Raw genomic sequence first — 20,164 nt, 5'->3', positions numbered from 1 at the left:
TTATCCGGATGGGTGACCTTCAGGACACTCGTATGCTGCTGGCTTTTCCCAGCCTCACTCAGGCTGGGTGAGTAAATTAAGTAGATATATGGCAAATAGTCGGTGAAACTAGAGATACATATGTAAGGAGTGAGTGAGTTAAAAGAACTACTCTTTTCAGTGAACTACTCAGTCGATGAGTCAGATCCTAAAACATGTAACTCGCTCTTCAACTCCCTTTAGGCAGGTATAGGGAGTTGGGATCTGACTCATTGAATGAGTAGTTCACTGAAAAGAGTAGTTCTTTTAACTTGTTACAGTGTTGCCTTACCTAGGTTACAGAGATCGGGACGGAACTTGTTACAGTGTTGCCTTACCTAGGTTATAGAGATCGGGACGGAACTTCTTGTTACAGTGTTGCCTTACCTAGGTTACAGAGATCGGGACGGAACTTGTTACAGTGTTGCCTTACCTAGGTTATAGAGATCGGGACGGAACTTCTTGTTACAGTGTTGCCTTACCTAGGTTACAGAGATCGGGACGGAACTTGTTACAGTGTTGCCTTACCTAGGTTATAGAGATCGGGACGGAACTTCTTGTTACAGTGTTGCCTTACCTAGGTTACAGAGATCGGGACGGAACTTGTTACAGTGTTGCCTTACCTAGGTTATAGAGATCGGGACGGAACTTCTTGTTACAGTGTTGCCTTACCTAGGTTATAGAGATCGGGACGGAACTTCTTGTTACAGTGTTGCCTTACCTAGGTTATAGAGATCGGGACGGAACTTCTTGTTACAGTGTTGCCTTACCTAGGTTATAGAGATCGGGACGGAACTTCTTGTTACAGTGTTGCCTTACCTAGGTTATAGAGATCGGGACGGAACTTGTTACAGTGTTGCCTTACCTAGGTTACAGAGATCGGGACAGAACTTCTTGTTACAGTGTTGCCTTACCTAGGTTAAAGAGATCGGGACGGAACTTGTTACAGTGTTGCCTTACCTAGGTTACAGAGATCGGGACAGAACTTCTTGTTACAGTGTTGCCTTACCTAGGTTAAAGAGATCGGGACGGAACTTGTTACAGTGTTGCCTTACCTAGGTTACAGAGATCGGGACAGAACTTCTTGTTACAGTGTTGCCTTACCTAGGTTAAAGAGATCGGGACGGAACTTGTTACAGTGTTGCCTTACCTAGGTTACAGAGATCGGGACAGAACTTCTTGTTACAGTGTTGCCTTACCTAGGTTAAAGAGATCGGGACGGTACTTCTTGTTATCACCCAAGTCCAGTGTGGTCAACTCAGAATCATCCATCATTTCTTCTTTGACTCTCGCTTCGAATGATCGCTTTCTACTTTTAGTCCGGCGTGTGGCACCGCTCGTCTGAAATTCCCTCTCCTCTTTCTCCTTGTCACGCTTGGGACATGCACACACCTTCACACCTGACGAGAGGAAAATATAATTAGATGTCTAGGGAACTTTAAACAGGGAGCAGACTAGCTTAGTCTGGCTGGGGGACTTTAAATAGGGAGGACCAGCTTGGTCTGGCTGAGGGATTTTAAACAGAGAGAATACCAGCCAAACCAGAGAATAATAAAAATTGTAGCCAAAATTAAATGTCAGCTCAAAGCAATCACTTCAGGCCTGATTGAGAGGCTGACGAAAAACGCCGACCCCGTCTGAACACGGGAAAAGAGTCTTGTGTAAAATAATAATAAAATAAAAACTCGTTTAGACTGTGGGAGTAAAGGGACTTTTCAGTCTCATTCTATAGTGCCAACCTGCCTCGGTGGTGTAGTGGTCAAGGCGCTCGCCTGGTAAACAGGAGGGCGTGGGTTCAATCCCAGCCGAGGTATGGAATTTTATCCTCAATATAAATTGAGAATTTGACCACAATAATAGTAGTAGCCTACTGCTGGAGTAAAGGGACTTTTCAGTCCTATGCGAGCAGTATAAATAAGCACTATTATTATTATTACATTAGAACGGAAGCGGTACTTTTCGAAGAAATATGGAGGTGATTGAGTGGAGAGGATTTTGTAGGTTTGGAAGAGAGTGAGAAATTTTCTTCGTTCCTCCACTTTTAACAACTGAAGATGGTTATAATATGAAGTAATATGTTCCCATCGCCTACGTAAAGTGTGCCCGTACGCCGTACGTAAAGCGCAGGACTAGCTTCAATAGTAATGACACCATACAGCTAGCTTCAAAGGTTTGATGTTCGCCCGATTTCGAACAAATATGTGCGGATTTACCTACTTCAGAACTGATAGTAATCATAAAAAAACTCATCCCGTAACTACTGTAAACTTTTTTTTTTTATCTTTTCAGTGAACTACTCATTCAATGAGTCAGATCCCAACTCCCTATACCTGCCTAAAGGGAGTTGAAGAGCGAGTTACATGTTTTAGGATCTGACTCATCGACTGAGTAGTTCACTGAAAAGAGTAGTTCTTTTAATAACTCACTCATTCTTTACACACCTTAACATCAAATATAGTCCGTTTCTGATAGATAAAGTGTTTGATAATGTCCAGGTCCAGGGTTTAAACTCGGTTTAAGTTTAACCCTCGGATTGAGCAATCTGATTTTGCCTGATTCAAGAGTTTAACTTAAACGGAGTTTAAATTCATTTCATGGACCCACTCATAAATCTATGACGTGATAAAAATCTTAGCGTCAATCGTTAAAATCAATGGTTGAAATTTTTGTCTTGTTTAACTTAAACGGAGTTTAAATTCATTTCATGGACCCACTCATAAATCTATGACGTGATAAAAATCTTAGCGTCAATCGTTAAAATTTTTGTCTTATTAAAATAACAAAAAGTCTTGTGATGTGATGGATGTGTACTAGCATTGGTGTGTGCGATTTCTTAAGGAACTTTGTATGTATGGGGATTCCCGTTGAAAAAGAGGACCCAATTGTATGAACAGAAATGATTTTGAGTCCTAGAAGCGTGGGGATATCATTTTCGAACCACGCATTCTATTAGGGCTCAAAATACACATGAAATTTAGTCCGAATGTTCGGTTTTTATTTATTGTTTCTTATTTTTTTACCTATTTGTTTGTTTGTTTTTTTTTTTTTTGTTTCTCTCTCTTGGGGAAATAAATAACAAGATTCGCGAGGTGAATTAAAATAGGAGATTGGGATAATCCTTGTTCGAAATTTGGGCTTTTCTAGATAGAACAGAGATTCATATCACAAAAGAAGTCTACGAGTGTCTTCTACATCACTCACATATTTTGACTCCATCTTTTCAGAAAAAGATAAAGTGATATTTTATCAATATGTATTCGAGGATTTTTCATTGTCATGAGGACGTGAATCTTTGATAATTTTAAGTATTGAAGCTGGTTAGGATTCTTATTTCATAACAAGTCGTATCTACAGTATTCAGAAAAAGATAAAGTGATATTTTATCAATATGTATTCGAGGATTTTTCATTGTCATGAGGACGTGAATCTTTGATAATTTTAAGTTGAGGCTGGTTAGGATTCTTATTTCATAACAAGTCGTTATGAAAGAGGTTTGATAGAGGGAACTGTAATTGCTAAGGTCTTATCGTCTCTAAATCGAAGAAAGAAGGAAGACAGGATAGGAGAAAGTCAGCCGTGTCGAGAATGAACCTTATCCGTTCAGGATAAAATCCGCCCCGGAGCGGGAATCGAACCCGCGACACCCTCCAAGCTAAGTAGACTGGTCGTGATACTTTAATGAAGTTACCCTTTTCCAGTTTCCATTTGCAGTTGAATGTGTTTCGTCACTTTTTTACTTTCTATTTTTTGCTAGAAATCTTGGACATATCTATTGGACTGTTTCACTGTGCCCGTGATATAGCATGCCCCCTCACGTAGTATGTCTTTGAAGTTTTTGCATGTAATAGAAAGACCTTTCAAAGAGAACTGTTGCATTTGGGTAAAATTATTAATAAAAGGTCAATTCCTACGTATATAATTATAAGTAATTTAGACTGTCAGCTTAGAACAAGTTGTTCCATTATACCAACAGTTTAATAGAGCACCTCTTTGTTGATATAATTTTGTGTACATATTACAAAAATAAGAATAATAGAATAACAACATACCTAAAAATATAAAAAAAATATGAAAGTAATAAAAAAAAAGTAAAAACTAAAAGTTATTAAAAGAGGAAATGTTAAAAGGACAATATAACTAGGTAATGATGAAATTAATGATAGACAAAGTGATCGGGAAAAGGGAAGAGAGAGAAAGGTGAAGAAGAAGAAGAAGAAGAGGAAGAAGAAGAAGAATAAAAATGATGATGGGAATGATAATGAAAACAGTCACTCACACATTCACACTCCACGGTTAAGGAACTTAGGAGGTATTGACAGGAGGGGAAGATGGGGGATTAGAGTCGGATGGTTTTATTGCCAACTGCCTCAGTCAACAAGGTTTTAAATGCAAAGAAAGAGTGACATTGGAGGGTGGAGTAGGGGATAGAGTTCCAGAGGGTACCAGAGGATATGAGGAAGGCGAGGTGAATTAAAATAGGAGATTGGGATAATCCTTGTTCGAAATTTGGGCTTTTCTAGATAGAACAGAGATTCATATCACAAAAGAAATCTACGAGTATCTTCTACATATCACTTACATATTTTGACTCAATCTTTTCAGGAAAAGATAAAGTGATATTTTATCAATAATATTGATATATTATGTATTCGAGGATTTTTCATTGTCATGAGGACGTGAATCTTTGATAATTTCAAGTATTGAGGCTGGTTAGGATTCTTATTTCATAACAAGTCGTATCTACAGTATGACATCATTTTTACAGTAATGAATCACAAAACAAATAAATTATTAATCAAACATGTTCTCGTACAACACAAATATTTCATTGAGGGAGGCTATTTGAGGCACACGAATCCTCTACAAAGGCGACATTTCTTCTCTGGTTTGCAATGGAGTGCCTCTGAAATTTATATATTTATCTAGAAAAGCCAAATCGGAACAAAAAAATATACCGAGGGATTTTACACGTGCGGATAAAATGAGAATCCGGGCACAGTAATCACTGAAACCCCCTGTAGGAAACACCGCTCCCCTAATGATTCTGAGGGTCACACTGTAGGAGTCTCACGATGGATGGATCGCTCTTCGCTCCCTCTATGAACTCTTCAAGGGAAAGGCGGCCATCTTGGTTTTTGTCCATCTGGCGAAAGATCTTGTCAGTTCGTTTCTCGGGCGTGGATTCGTCCTCTGGCATTTTCATGACGGTGCCCACCATCTTGTATATTGCCTGCAAATGGAAATTATAGTGGTCATTTTTATACTGTTTAAATTGGACTGAAAAGCCCCTCTACTGCAGCAGTAGGCTACTGTTTACTGGAGGAAACTGTTACAATAGAGGTCTTAAAGTCTAATCGTTCCGAAATCCAGAGAAGGACAGGATAGGAAAAAGCCAGCAGTTCCGAGTGCGAACCTTATCTGTTTGAGATAAAGTTAACCCCTAGCGGAAATCGAAACCATAACCTAGCGCTTACAACGCAGACACGCAGACACGCTACCCTCCAAGCTAACTAGGCTGGCTGTACGAAAACCTTGAAGGAAGGCAAAAGCGGTTCCGAGATAAATAAAGAACTACGTGAATGTAAAAACACACTACCATCAAGTAACGTCACGTGAAGTCATAGGGAGTCAGAAACATTTAGTTAAAAGTTTTTCCAGAATATTGTAGGTAATTTCGTTCAGGACAGCCAATCACGCCACGTGATGGTAGCGAGCTTCTACCTTTTAAACTTACTTGTACAATCTCAAGCATTTCGTTCCGCGAGATATAGCCGTTCCCATCTAGATCATACATGGAGAAGGCCCAGCGTAACTTCTGCTCCAGTTTACCCCGGGACGTCACGGAGAGGGCACATAGGAACTCTCGGAAGTCGATGGTGCCGTCCCCGTTCGCGTCGAACGTTCGGAACACATGCTCGGCGAACTGTGGAAACGGTGAGAAAAACGGTGTTAGGAGATATCAAACGTTTTCATTAGTTCAGCTGGGCCAAGCAATTAGACTCATTAGAGAAACGCTGCCATTTTCAAGTTTTCTTCCGTTCCCTTTGCTCTGCTTGAATCTTGACAATTTTTTATTTGTTAGGTTTATATTAGACATCCTATGTATTAACATTATTCTTACCGTTTTCATTATTATTTGTTTTTTGTTTGTTTTGTTTGATTTTTATTTTTCGTTTGTTTTATTTGAAAAGTACCTGCCCAAAATGTACGAAAATCATGTATGTTATGGAAAAAATACCAAGTCACACTGATAATCCTAGGTCCCATTATGCAAAGAAAAACGAAAGAAATGACAGCGTTCCTCTAATTGCTTGGCGTAGTGTATAATCAATCGTAAGACTGAAGATTTTTTGTTTGTAAGGCCAGCCACTCACCATCAGGTAGACCTGACAGGTACGGCTGAAAAGGTCCGCCTGTCAGGTCTACCTGATAGTGAGTGGCTGGCCTAACCATGCATAGAAGAAAACTTGGCTCGTATACGTATGATTATGCAAAGTTTGTTCAAGGATTCTTAGCTCACGATATGAATGATGAATGAGGGGACAGGCCAAACAAGCCAACGTAACTTCGTAGCTACCAGAAGGAATACTTCATACTATCCAGTTTCTAGCTACTAGAAGGAAAATAATACCTACATTTAAAACCAATTATAGAGGCCCCAAACAAAACGTCACATATGATAAGTAGGTACTGCATAATCCGTACTTGTTCACTTTTGTTTATTTGAGCAATATGACCTAATACTTAATCCTTGACAGTCACTAATCGCTAACTATATGTGGAACAGGTTGATACTATCGTATAACAAGAGTCCGAGAATGGCAGTTGTTAAGGCATGGGATTCATAACCTAGGGCACTGCGGTTCGAATCCCAGGACCGACATGAAATGATTTAGTCAGAGGAAGACCATAAATGTCCACCTCGAAATGACGCTACTCATTTCTATGTTGCTACCGGGACTCGAACCCCAGAGTAAGTAGCTTTTTTCTTTTAAACTTTCACCATTCTAAGTCACTTTACTGGTGTTCACAGCTGAAAAAGTCGGGTGCCAAAGTAAAGGTAAAAATCATATCTGTAGAATAAGATTTCTTTTCCACTTTAAAATTTCCATCTTCCTTTTCCTTCACCTAAAATGTCTATCAAAGTTTTTTCTAATATTTTAACGAATTTAAGAGGGTTTCCCCATTTTTATTTGTGTTCCAAAGTACTCAATCTTCTCTTTTTCTTTTCCCTTGTGCTCCGCTTTCAACTATCCTTCATCCCCCACTTTCCAATTCATCTTCTCTCGATTTCGTGACGTCATTTGAGAAATGAATCAAGCTTCAAGCATTTTTCAATTTAGATTCGATTCATTATTCTTATTTTTTTCAATTTTTTTTATTTCAAATTGACATGATTGTTGCGGGTTTTTATTTTTAATTAATCCTTAGAGTACTTACAATTAAAAATGTTTGATTAGAGAAATAAAAGAAGTAATTAAAAATCTGCCGTTAACCCATTGGTGTCCAGGTTTGATGTTTGGATTTTGGAAAATTTTACGAAATTTTTTGGTGCAATGAGTGAGACCAAAAAAGTGACTAAAAAGCGAGGAACGAAATTGATTTGCCTGGAATTCTTATAAGAAGAAATATTTCATACATCAATTGGACACAAACGGGTTAACATAGGTAAGACTTATGACATCATTTTTACAGTAATGAATCACAAAACATGTCATAAATAAATTATGAATCAAACATGTTCTCGTACAACACAAATATTTCATTGAGGGAGGCTATTTGAGGCACACGAATCCTCTACAAAGGCGACATTTCTTCTCTGGTTTGCAATGGAGTGCCTCTGAAATTTATATATTTATCTAGAAAAGCCAAATCGGAACAAAAAAATATACCGAGGGATTTTACACGTGCGGATAAAATGAGAATCCGGGCACAGTAATCACTGAAACCCCCTGTAGGAAACACCGCTCCCCTAATGATTCTGAGGGTCACACTGTAGGAGTCTCACGATGGATGGATCGCTCTTCGCTCCCTCTATGAACTCTTCAAGGGAAAGGCGGCCATCTTGGTTTTTGTCCATCTGGCGAAAGATCTTGTCAGTTCGTTTCTCGGGCGTGGATTCGTCCTCTGGCATTTTCATGACGGTGCCCACCATCTTGTATATTGCCTGCAAATGGAAATTATAGTGGTCATTTTTATACTGTTTAAATTGGACTGAAAAGCCCCTCTACTGCAGCAGTGGGCTACTGTTTAATGGAGGAAACTGTTACAACGTTAACATAAGTAAGACTAAACACTACATCAGTGAGTAATAAAGTTTTTTGAAATTTTTGGTTTTTATTTCAGAAATCTAAAAATATTTTTTAGAAAATAAAAATGGTGAAAAAGTATTTTCTTGTGCGATCTTTAAAAATCTTTATACGTAACTCTAATACATAAGTACAGTAAATAGATGATTGGTTCAGCTTTTAATGTCAATAAATTTCAATTCAACATTATCTGGCATAATTTTTCTGAATTTCTTTATTATTCTTTTTAATTCCATAATCATATCATTCGTTTGCAAATACGCTTTTTCTTAACTCATGATATCTTTATTTCATTTCCATTTTCTTTCAATGGGAAAAACAGATTTGGACATTAAAAGCTGAGAGAAACATTTTGAAAAATCATTCTAGTCCTTGAAGAAGAAAGAAAAAAATCAAGATATCAATATTTTTCAAAACATGAAAATATCACTTTAACACGAAGCTTGGCATTTTGTTCACTGTTTCACAGAAATTTGCATTACTTCTGAAATGATTTTTCAAAACTATTTCTTTATTCCTAAAAGGTATGAAAATTAATAATGGCAGAAATATGAGATCCATACCATTAGTTTCAAATACACCTATCCGAAATCCAGAGAAGGACAGGATAGGAAAAAGCCAGCAGTTCCGAGTGCGAACCTTATCTGTTTGAGATAAACTTAACCTCTAGCGGAAATCGAAACCATAACCTTGCGCTTACAACGCAGACGCGCAGACACGCTACCCTCCAACCTAACTAGGCTGGCTGTACGAAAACCTTGAAGGAAGGCAAAAGGGGTTCCGAGATACATAAAGAACTACGTGAATGTAAACACACTACCATCAAGTCACGTCACGTGAAGTCATAGGGAGTCAGAAACATTTAGTTAAAAGTTTTCCCATAATATTGTAGGTAATTTCGTTCAGGACAGCCAATCACGTCACGTGATGGTATTGAGTTAGTCCTTGACACTTTGCAAAAAAAATCAAGATATCAATATTTTTCAAAACATGAAAATATCACTTTAACACGAAGCATGGCATTTTGTTCACTGTTTCACAGAAATTTGCATTACTTCTGAAATGATTTTTCAAAACTATTTCTTTATTCATAAAAGGTATGAAAATTAATAATGGCAGAAATATGAGATCCATACCATTAGTTTCAAATACACCTGCAAACATGGGATCCTCTCAGGAGTTTTCTTCTTTAAGCATGGGACACTTTGCAGCAAAATCATGCTCAGGTCCTGATTGGTTGGAAGTAGAATATACACAAATAACACTATAGTGCCCTGAATGGGGTCAACGAACAACGCCGGGTGTGATTAAGGCTCTGAGCCTTGGAACAGATCCGTCATCTTGCGCGTAAAGTGTTCTTCAGCAAAATCTTAGGACCACTTCAGATGCTGTACCGATTTCGACGGAAGACGCCAGCCCTAATTGCCGATACCGACTCACTTCCTTGGAAATTTGGGGCCTGAAGACCGAACCCTAGGACTGGTGCCTGGTAGAGCTTATACGATTTCTGAGGAAAGATTTGATCAAGATAACAAGCCTTCACTTCTATCTAGTAATGTACTCCACACCTTACCCCTGAGACCTGTTGTTATCATTGATAAGGACTCTATCACAATATCTGGGTTCAAGATAACCTGGACACCCCCCAGGGATGTGAGTGAATTCGACAGGTATAGACTTTCTGTTACCACTGAAACTCTTCCTATTGAGAAAACTTTTGAGAAATCAGATCATCTAGAGTATGACATTCATGACAATGTTCTACCTGGACATACCTACATTGTTTCGAAGAAGAAGAAGAAGAAGAGGAGGGAGAAGGAGGAGGAGGAGAAGAAGAAGAAGAAAAATAGAAAGTAAAAACAATGATGGGGAAGATAATGAAAACAGTCACTCACACAATCACACTGCATGGTTAAGGAACTTAGGAGGGGAAGATAGGGATTAGAGTCGGATGGTTTTATTGCCAACTGCCTCAGTCAATAAGGTTTTAAAGGCAAAGAAAGAGCGACATTGGAGGATGGAGTAGGGGATAGAGTTCCAGAGGGTAACAGAGGATATGAGGAAGGAATTGTGATATGATTCCGTTCTGAATGCTGGTGGATCTAGGAACAGTTCATGGGTTCTTGTGAATCTTTCTCTTACATGGTGGTGTAGTGGTCAAGGCGCTCGCCTGGTAAACAGGAGGGCGTGGGTTCAATCCCAGCCGAGGTATGGAATTTTATCTGTTAGTCCCTTAGCCAGATTAAACAGGTCTACACTCTCTGTTCAAATTCCCCCAGCCAGACTAAGCCTCGGTGGTTTGGTCAAGGCGCTCGCCTGGTAAACAGGAGGGCGTGGGTTCAATCCCAGCCGAGGTATGGAATTTTATCCTCAATAAGGCGCTCGCCTGGTAAACAGGAGGGCGTGGGTTCAATCCCAGCCGAGGTATGGAATTTTATCCTCAATATAAACTTACATTAGAACGGAAGCGGTACTTTTCGAAGAAATATGGAGGTGATTGAGTGGAGAGGATTTTGTAGGTTTGGAAGAGAGTGAGAAGTTTTCTTCGTTCCTCCACTTTTAACAACTGAAGATGGTTATAATATGGAGTAATATGTTCCCATCGCCTACGTAAAGTGTGTCCGTACGCCGTACGTAAAGCGCAGGACTAGCTTCAATAGTAATGACACCATACAAAGCTAGCTTCAAAGGTTTGATATTCGCCCGATTTCGAACAAATATGTGCGGATTTACCTACTTTAGAACTGATAGTAATCATAAAAAAACTCATCCCGTAACTACTGTAAACTTTGAAAGATAAATAAATGATAAAATCCGCCCCGGGCGGGAATCGAACCCGCGGCCTAGTGCTTACAAGGCAGACGCACTACCAACTAAGCTAACTAGGCTGGCACTGTAAACTTTGAAAGATAAATAAAAATAAGTAAATGAAACACGCATGTAAAAAATAAATTAAAAATAAGTAGAAGATAGTATTGTTTATTAGGTTGGTAGTCGAAATTTTGATCACAAAGAAAAGAAGTTCGTCTAAAAAATTCTACGAAGAAAAACGAAAAATAAAAGACCTCAAGGCAAAATTAGTTGGAACGCAAGATTTTTTTACTTTCTACTACTGCAGTTATTTTTTCTTCTGGACTTCAATAGACCAGGTAAATGTGACCTCATTTTGGACAGACTAAAAGCCAATGATTTGTAGTTAGCCGGGACCACAATGTGAGCTTAACTCTTGGAGCAATCTGATTAGCTGACACGTTTGAAATCGACCAAAAAGATTGTAAATTTTGCGTTCCTCTAATTTTAATCCATCGGGGTTAACGAGAAAATCCGATAAGGTTAAAATATTCGAGAGATTTAGTACTTTCCGATTAAATAATCGATAACCATAACGATAATTTTCCTATAAAATATTCGATAACCATAACTATAGTTAGAGTCTGCATTCGAGAGATTTAGTACTTTCCGATTAAATAATCGATAACCATAACGATAATTTTCCTATAAAATATTCGATAACCATAACTATAGTCGATAACCATAACTATAGTCGATAAGTGTAAGGTGTTCTTACACGAATGGAGCAAAATTACGATAATAGAGATTTTGCACTACCCACAATAATGTTCCCCATAACGAAAACGATATTTAAGGCTTCTGCGCATGAGCAGAGACCTAAGCTTTTTTCGTTATCGGGATTACGTTCGTTATGTGCAAAAATGTCTATTGATGAAATAATTGTGGTTTCTGCTTACAAGCAGAAAGTCAAAATTGGTATATGGTTATGGTGCTGTCACAAATATCGTTATGGTTATATTGTGAATATATTTATGGGAAAATTAAAAAAAATTCTCTACTTAAGAAGAAACAAAACATGTCACAGCGTAATGCGTATTGCATTCAACATACACGGGATATTTTTGCAGGGGCTTTTCATAAGCCACATTTAGGCGAGTCTCCTATCTAAAATCAGAGTGCGTGTTAGGCGTGTTTCGCACTGAGGTAACACGTCGCAAGTAGCAAGTCGCAAGATGCTACCGCTTACGTCCTGAATCTTGTTCAAAGAAACATGAACTTTCACATTGGAGTAACAACTAACAACATGTGACAATAAAAATGAACTGCGTAGGTATCAAAAAATAATTTTTCCCACAAACAATCACAAGTAGCAACTAACAAAACTCCAGACCGTTGGTGTTGAAGTAACACTGTTACTTGTTTCCAGGGTTCAAGTAGCAACATGTATCCTCAGTGAGGAAGGTTTCATTTGAAATAATGGTCTGGTCTTTGAAGATGCATGCTACGAAGCATCTTGCGACTTGCGACGTGTTACCTCAGTGTGAAAGCCGCCTTAGGGAACAAAATGCTGGCTCTCAAGCTGCACTGAAGCATCAATTCCCCAAACATCTAATGGGTTAAAATTTGTATCAGTCTGACTTGAGAGCGAGAATTTTACTGAAGAAGATGGGGTGTTAGCGCCTCTATATCTTCTTATTTAAAAAAGCACAGTAAACCTCATGTGCCTCTAAAACTTATTCATAAAAGCACTGTAAATCTCATGTGGCTCTAGAACTTATTCATAAAAGCACAGTAAATCGTATGTGCCTCTATAACTTATTAAGCACTGCAAAAACAGGTGGAGTGCAATAAATAAGGCAAAACAAGAAAACCTCACAAATTCATTGATTTCAAGCTAAGGGAAACATTATTTTCTCGCTGTGTATGAAAGCATACAACCAGGGGCGCGTTCCAAGAACGACTCTGCACTCCTCGCTTTTTACTCCACGCGAAAAAACATCGTACCACTTGTGAATGTCTGTCTGCACGTGAAGTGAAAAGTCAGGAGTGCGGAGTGGTTCGTGGAATAGGCCTCACATGTGAACATTATTGAGTTGAAATAGAGAGATAAAGGTGGGGGTTGGTATTTTAAAACGAAAAATTTGGCAAAGAGTGAAAAGTCAGGAGTGCGGAGTGGTTCGTGGAATAGGCCTCACATGTGAACATTATTGAGTTGAAATAGAGAGATAAAGGTGGGGGGAGGTATTTTAAAACGAAAAATTTGGCAAAGTTTTTTTTTTTTAAAAAACATTTCACGTCTAGAGAGAAAAAAGCAGATTCATTGTTTAGAATATCAAAGGTCGTGACTAGAAATGAAGCAATCGGGATGTTATAACAAGTTTAGGAATTGGACGCAAAATTGTCAAAACCATTGAAAAACCTTGACAAAATTTTCCAAGTTATCGATGTATTTTAACAAAATTGTCCAAATTATTGGTGTTTTTCATTTAATCACTTTTTTCCCGAATTCGTTTTTTTTCTATCTCCTGGGGTGTTAAATGTTCGTAAAACTTGTTTACTCACAGTGTTCTTACAAATATGTAACGCCAGGACTTGAAGTATTAACGTGTTGCCATAATGGGACCTTTCAGTCTCAGCCTGGTAAACAGGATGACCCGGGTTCAACCCCAGCCGACGTATGAGAATTACTCGTTTGCTAAACCTCTAGTCACTTGGAAAATGAAATAAATTAAAATTATGTTTTGTCAAAATTAAAATTTACATTAGTTGATTTCTACATTATCTCTATGACAGCCAAGATGGACTTTGTATGTCCGAGTGTAAAAAAAATCTCAAATTGCTATGAAATTTTCATCGATTTTTTTTTCTTCTAAGAAATCTAAAAAATCAGTTTTCACTTTCTCTATATTTCTTTTTTAATCGACCTTCTTGTCAGAAAAAGAAAGAGAAAAGGTACGTTTATGATACATTTTTTAACAATGAGACATCTCCTGCGTTGGACTTTACGGTTCTGTGCCGTAGCATGTCCATTCCGTATTATATGTTCCACTGAGGTGAATTCTCTTCTATTTATTCTTCCGAAAAGTTCAACCTGTATAGACTTTCCCACAGCCAATATTTATTATTATTATTATTATTTTTTTCTTTTCTGGCGTTTAGAAGGAACTTACGAATGGAGCAAAATTACGATAATAGAGATTTTGCACTACCCACAATAATGTTCCCCATAACGAAAACGATATTTAAGGCTTCTGCGTATGAGCAGAGACCTAAGCTTTTTTCGTTATCGGGATTACGTTTGTTAAGTGCAAAAATGTCTATTGCTGAAATAATTGAGGTTTCTGCTTACAAGCAGAAAGTCAAAATTGGTATATGGCTATGGTGTTGTTAGGAATATCGTTATGGTTATATTGTGAATATATTTATGGGAAAGTTAAAAAAATCTCTCTACAAGAAGAAACAAAACATGTCACAGTGTAGTGCGTATTGCATTTAACATACACGGGATATTTTTGCAGGGGCTTTTCATAAGCCACATTTAGGCGAGTCTCCTATCTAAAATCAGAGTGCGTGTTGGGGCCATATTTATGAACAAAATGCTGGCTCTCAAGCTGCACTGAAGCATCAATTCCCCAAACATCTAATGGGTTAAAATTTGTATCAGTCTAACTTGAGAGCGAGAATTTTACTGAAGAAGATGGGGTGTTAGTGCCTCTATATCTTCTTATTCATAAAAGCACTGTAAATCGTATGTGCCTCTATAACTTATTCTAAGCACTACAAAAACAGGTGGAGTGCAATGAATAAGGCAAAACAAGAAAACCTCACAAATTCATTGATTTCAAGCTAAGAGAAACATTATTTTCTCGCTGTGTATGAAAGCATACAACCAAGGGCCCGTTCCAAGAACGACTCTGCACTCCTCACTTTTTACTCCACGCGAAAAAGTGAAGTGAAAAGTCAGGAGTGCGGAGTGGTTCGTGGAATAGGCCTCACATGTGAACATTATTGAGTTGAAATAGAGAGATAAAGGTGGGGGTTGGTATTTTAAAACGAAAAATTTGGCAAAGTTTTTTTTTTTTTTTTTTAAACATTTCACATCTAGAGAGAAAAAAGCAGATTCATTGTTTAGAATATCAAAGGTCGTGACTAGAAATGAAGCAATCGGGATATTATAACAAGTTTAGGAATTGGACGCAAAATTGTCAAAATCATTGAAAAACCTTGACGAAATTTTCCAAGTTATCGATGTATGTTAACAAAATTGTCCAAATTATTGGTGTTTTTCATTTAATCACTTTTTTCCCGAATTTGTTTTTTTTTCTATCTCCTGGGGTGTTAAATGTTCGTAAAACTTATTTACTCACAGTGTTGTTACAAATATGTAACGCCAGGACTTGAAGTATTAACGTGTTGGCATAATGGGACCTTTCAGTCTCAGCCTGGTAAACAGGATAACGCGGGTTCAACCCCAGCCGACGTATGAGAATTACTCGTTTGCTCAACCTCTAGTCACTTAGAAAATGAAATAAATTAAAATTATGTTTTGTTAAAATTAAAATTTACATTGATTTCTACATTATCTCTATGACAGCCAAGATGGACTTTGTATGTCCGAGTGTAAAAAAAATCTCAAATTGCTATGAAATTTTCATCGATTTTTTTTTTCTTCTAAGAAATCTAAAAAATCAGTTTTCACTTTCTCTATATTTCTTTTTTATCGACCTTCTTGTCAGAAAAAGAAAGAGAAAAGGTACGTTTATGATACATTTTTTAACAATGAGACATCTCCTGCGTTGGACTTTACGGTTCTGTGCCGTAGCATGTCCATCCCGTATTATGTTCCACTGAGCTGAATTCTCTTCTATTTATTCTTCCGAAAAGTACCTACAACCTATAAAGGCTTTCCCACAGCGAATAAAAACATTTTTTTTCCGGCGTTAAAAGGAACATTTTTTCTCTCTTTCAATTTCATTTCAAGAAGAAACCAATGAGCATTTTTATGTTTTCTCCCTTAAAACAAAAGCAAATCGATTCTATACAATAAAAATTGCTAGTTTAAAATAAATCTAGAATCAGAAAGAAACATATTGAAAAAACGAACTTGAACAATCTTGATAAAAAGAAAAAAAATCAATCAAATGACTCGAAAATTAGTATTATAAACAACAACAAAAAATATATATTACTAAAAATAAAAAGAGTAAAAAATAACTTCTGTCATACAAATGACAATTTGATGCGAAAATATTTGAAAGTTCAAATCACCTCACATCTTACTATGCGCTAGAAATAAAATTTATTTAACAAAGTACCTATGGGTGAATCTTTTGAAGCCAGCGGCGATAGCACGTTGAATGCCCCAGTTCCAGAAGGATCACCGAAGTGAAGCAACGTTGCGCGTGGTTAGTATCCGGATGGGTGACCTTCAGGACACTCGTATGCTGCTGGCTTTTCCCAGCCTCACTCAGGCTGGGTGAGTAAATTAAGTAGATATATGGCAAATAGTCGGTGAAACTAGAGATACATATGTAAGGAGTGAGTGAGTTAAAAGAACTACTCTTTTCAGTGAACTACTCATTCAATGAGTCAGATCCCAACTCCCTATACCTGCCTAAAGGGAGTTGAAGAGCGAGTTACATGTTTTAAGATCTGACTCACTGACTGAGTAGTTCACTGAAAAGAGTAGTTCTTTTAATAACTCACTCATTCTTTACACACCTTTACATCAAATATAGTCCGTTTCTGATAGATAAAGTGTTTGATAATGTCCAGGTCCAGAGTTTAAACTCGGTTTAAATTTAACCCTCGGATTAAGCAATCTGATTTTGCCTATGTAATAGAAAGACCTTTCAAAGAGAACTGTTGCATTTGGGTAAAATTATTAATAAAAGGTCAATTCCTACGTATATAATTATAAGTAGTGCTTTATTTAGAGTGTCAGCTTAGAACAAGTTGTTCAATTATACCAACAGTCTAATAGAGCACCTCTTTGTTGATATAATTTTGTGTACATATTACAAAAACAAGAATAATAGAAGAACAACATACCTAAAAATATAAAAAAATATGAAAGTAATAAAAAAAAGTAAAAACTTAAAGTTAATAAAAGAGGAAATGTCAAAAGGACAATATAACTAGGTAATGATGAAATTAATGATAGACAAAGTGATTGGGAAAAGGGAAGAGAGAGAAAGGTGAAGAAGAAGACGAAGAAGAAGAAGAGGAAGAACACCACGTTAAACTTTGGAAGATAGTAATATGCCTATCTCATCTCTTCTAGAGATTATTCGAAGCATTATTGTAAAAGATATAAACTTAAGTCAAAAGTCTGACAAAGCTAAAATAGTCTAAATAATATTGAGTTAAAAGGCTGTAACTTTTATACATAAAAGTCGAAGTGGCAAACAATGAACATCCATCGCGCAAAGTGACTTTTTTGTGGCTCTATTGGTCAAATGTCAATAAGAGTAAGTAGCTTTTTTCTTTTAAACTTTCACCATTCTAAGTCACTTTACTGGTGTTCACAGCTGAAAAAGTCGGGTGCCAAAGTAAAGGTAAAAATCATATCTGTAGAATAAGATTTCTTTTCCACTTTAAAATTTCCATCTTCCTTTTCCTTCACCTAAAATAAAATGTCTATCAAAGTTTTTTCTAATATTTTAACGAATTTAAGAGGGTTTCCCCATTTTTATTTGTGTTCCAAAGTACTCAATCTTCTCTTTTTCTTTTCCCTTGTGCTCCGCTTTCAACTATCCTTCATCCCCCACTTTCCAATTCATCTTCTCTCGATTTCGTGACGTCATTTGAGAAATGAATCAAGCTTCAAGCATTTTTCAATTTAGATTCGATTCATTATTCTTATTTTTTTCAATTTTTTTTATTTCAAATTGACATGATTGTTGCGGGTTTTTATTTTTAATTAATCCTTAGAGTACTTACAATTAAAAATGTTTGATTAGAGAAATAAAAGAAGTAATTAAAAATCTGCCGTTAACCCATTGGTGTCCAGGTTTGATGTTTGGATTTTGGAAAATTTTACGAATTTTTTTGGTGCAATGAGTGAGACCAAAAAAGTGACTAAAAAGCGAGGAACGAAATTGATTTGCCTGGAATTCTTATAACAAATATTTTTCATACATCAATTGGACACAAACGGGTTAACATAATTGTTCTGTTTTCCCATGATAATGATCAAACTTACCGGTGAATTCTGTGTTCTGTCTCAGATCTTCCAATACTTCGGGTTTGAGTTTACTGTTCTGTTTTCCCATGATCTACACATGCAAATCCCTTCGGCCTAGAGCCGCGGAGTCCAGCCTCTCTGTAAACAAGGAAACACATATGAGGCTGTCATTGATTACTCTACGAGGCTAGGTTCCTGAGTGAGTGAGTTGTAGAAAGAACTACTCTTTTCAGTGAACTACTCAGTCAATGAGTCAGATCCTAACTCCTTATAGGCAGTTTCATGTTTTAGGATCTGACTCATTCACTGAGTAGGTACATAGTGCATTAAAAAGAGTAGTTCTTTTTTTGTAACTCACTCTTTACAGTTTCTTTTTAAACGAGCGCGCAGTGCGGTTAGGTTTATTGAAGGTGGGCGTGCACGCCTCGGCTTCTGACTTATTTAAAGGCGTTTTTTTAAGGAGTTAAGGACATTCTTTGCAACTTACCAAAGTAACAAGTAGAAGAGTAAACACCACGTTAAACTTTGGAAGATAGTAATATGCCTATCTCATCTCTTCTAGAGATTATTCGAAGCATTATTGTAAAAGATATAAACTTGAGTCAAAAGTCTGACAAAGCTAAAATAGTCTAAATAATATTGAGTTAAAAGGCTGTAACTTATACAAATATACATAAAAGTCGAAGTGGCAAACAATGAACATCCATCGCACAAAGTGACTTTTTTGTGGCTCTATTGATCAAATGTCAATAAGAGTAAGTAGCTTTTTTTCTTTAGGGGGGGGGGGGGGTGCCTCCCTTAAATACGACCCTGCCAGCCCTGCCTACTGATAAATACACTTTACCTTAGAAGCGTCTCCGTAGGGGAAGAAGTTTCCGTAGATCTTTTTGAATTCTTCCACGCTGAGGTGACCAGTGGGACAGTCTTTGAGGAAACCTTTGTACCATTCTTGTATTTCCGCGTCTGAAATTCGACAAACAATAAAACAATAATCAAATCATGAATACATACCTACATATTAAGCACGGTAAAGGGTAGCCTTTCTACAAACTTCTGTAGATATCACAGGATTACCAAGTGAATTTTCTTTGCAATCAATTTCCATAATCTTTTCCATTGGTAATGCCGCCGAGAAAACTTCGAGAAAACAGAGCCGAGAAAACTTCGACTCCGCCGGGAATCGAACCCGCGACGTCCGGCATGCAAGCCTAGTGTGATGTCCACTAGACCGCGGAGACTACTTTCGTCACTATACATTCAGGGAACTACAGAGCAGTATAGAGCCTTTTTTTCAATACAAAATAAAACCTTGTTTAGACTGCGAGAGTAAAGGGAATTTTCAGTACTATGCTGGCAATATAAACAAGATGTACATAGTCTATTCTATTTAGTACTTAAAAAAATCAATAATATCCAAATAAATTTCCGTGGGTGGAGGAGGAAAAAATAATGTAATAAAAAATATATTATGAGTTGAAGAAAGAAGAAGAAGGAGAAGCAGAAGAAGGAGAAGGAGAAGAAAAAGGGAATAAAAGAAGAAGAAGAATAAGAATAAGAAGCAGAATAATAAGAAGAAGGAGAAGAAGAAGTAGAAGAAGGAGAAGAGGAAGAAGAAGAAGAAGAAGAGGAAGAAAAAGAAGAAGAGGAAGAGGAAGAGGAAGAAGAAAGAGTTAGGAGAAAGATATAACAAGGTAGAAGAACTAGAGATAAGGAAAAAAAAGATGCCGTTAAGTAAAGGAGGGAGAGGGAAAGAGAGAGACTGTGTGAGAGAAAGAGAGAGACAGAAAAACAACCACAAAAGATATAGAAAGAGAAAGTGGATCAGAGTGGAAGAGAGAAAAAGAATAAAGAAAGGATA

The 20,164-nt window shown here is 37.2% G+C and overlaps 1 protein-coding gene, 1 long non-coding RNA gene and 1 pseudogene across 2 annotated transcripts; 2 read left to right on the top strand and 1 right to left on the bottom strand.

The window, feature by feature from the left end:
• Positions 1-4,674: 4,674 nt before the first annotated feature.
• Positions 4,675-19,273, bottom strand: LOC103512775 (neurocalcin homolog; the record flags this gene model as incomplete). Its single annotated transcript, XM_026826157.1, has 3 exons — positions 4,675-5,248; positions 5,753-5,941; positions 19,151-19,273. Coding segments are annotated over 3 exons (507 nt in total), but the record flags the coding sequence as incomplete, so codon positions are not given.
• On the top strand, positions 12,598-14,026 carry LOC108252818. The gene is made up of 2 exons (XR_001809598.2): positions 12,598-13,232; positions 13,352-14,026. It is a non-coding gene; the product is annotated as an uncharacterized LOC108252818 (long non-coding RNA).
• LOC113468894 lies at positions 16,456-16,573 on the top strand (annotated as a pseudogene).
• Positions 19,274-20,164: the final 891 nt, after the last annotated feature.

The sequence above is a fragment of the Diaphorina citri genome, unplaced genomic scaffold (assembly GCF_000475195.1).
Source record: "Diaphorina citri unplaced genomic scaffold, Diaci psyllid genome assembly version 1.1 scaffold882, whole genome shotgun sequence".
Taxonomy (NCBI): domain Eukaryota; kingdom Metazoa; phylum Arthropoda; class Insecta; order Hemiptera; family Psyllidae; genus Diaphorina; species Diaphorina citri.
The sequence above is the reverse complement of the archived record's forward strand: the minus strand, read 5'-3'. Positions and strand labels throughout refer to the sequence as shown.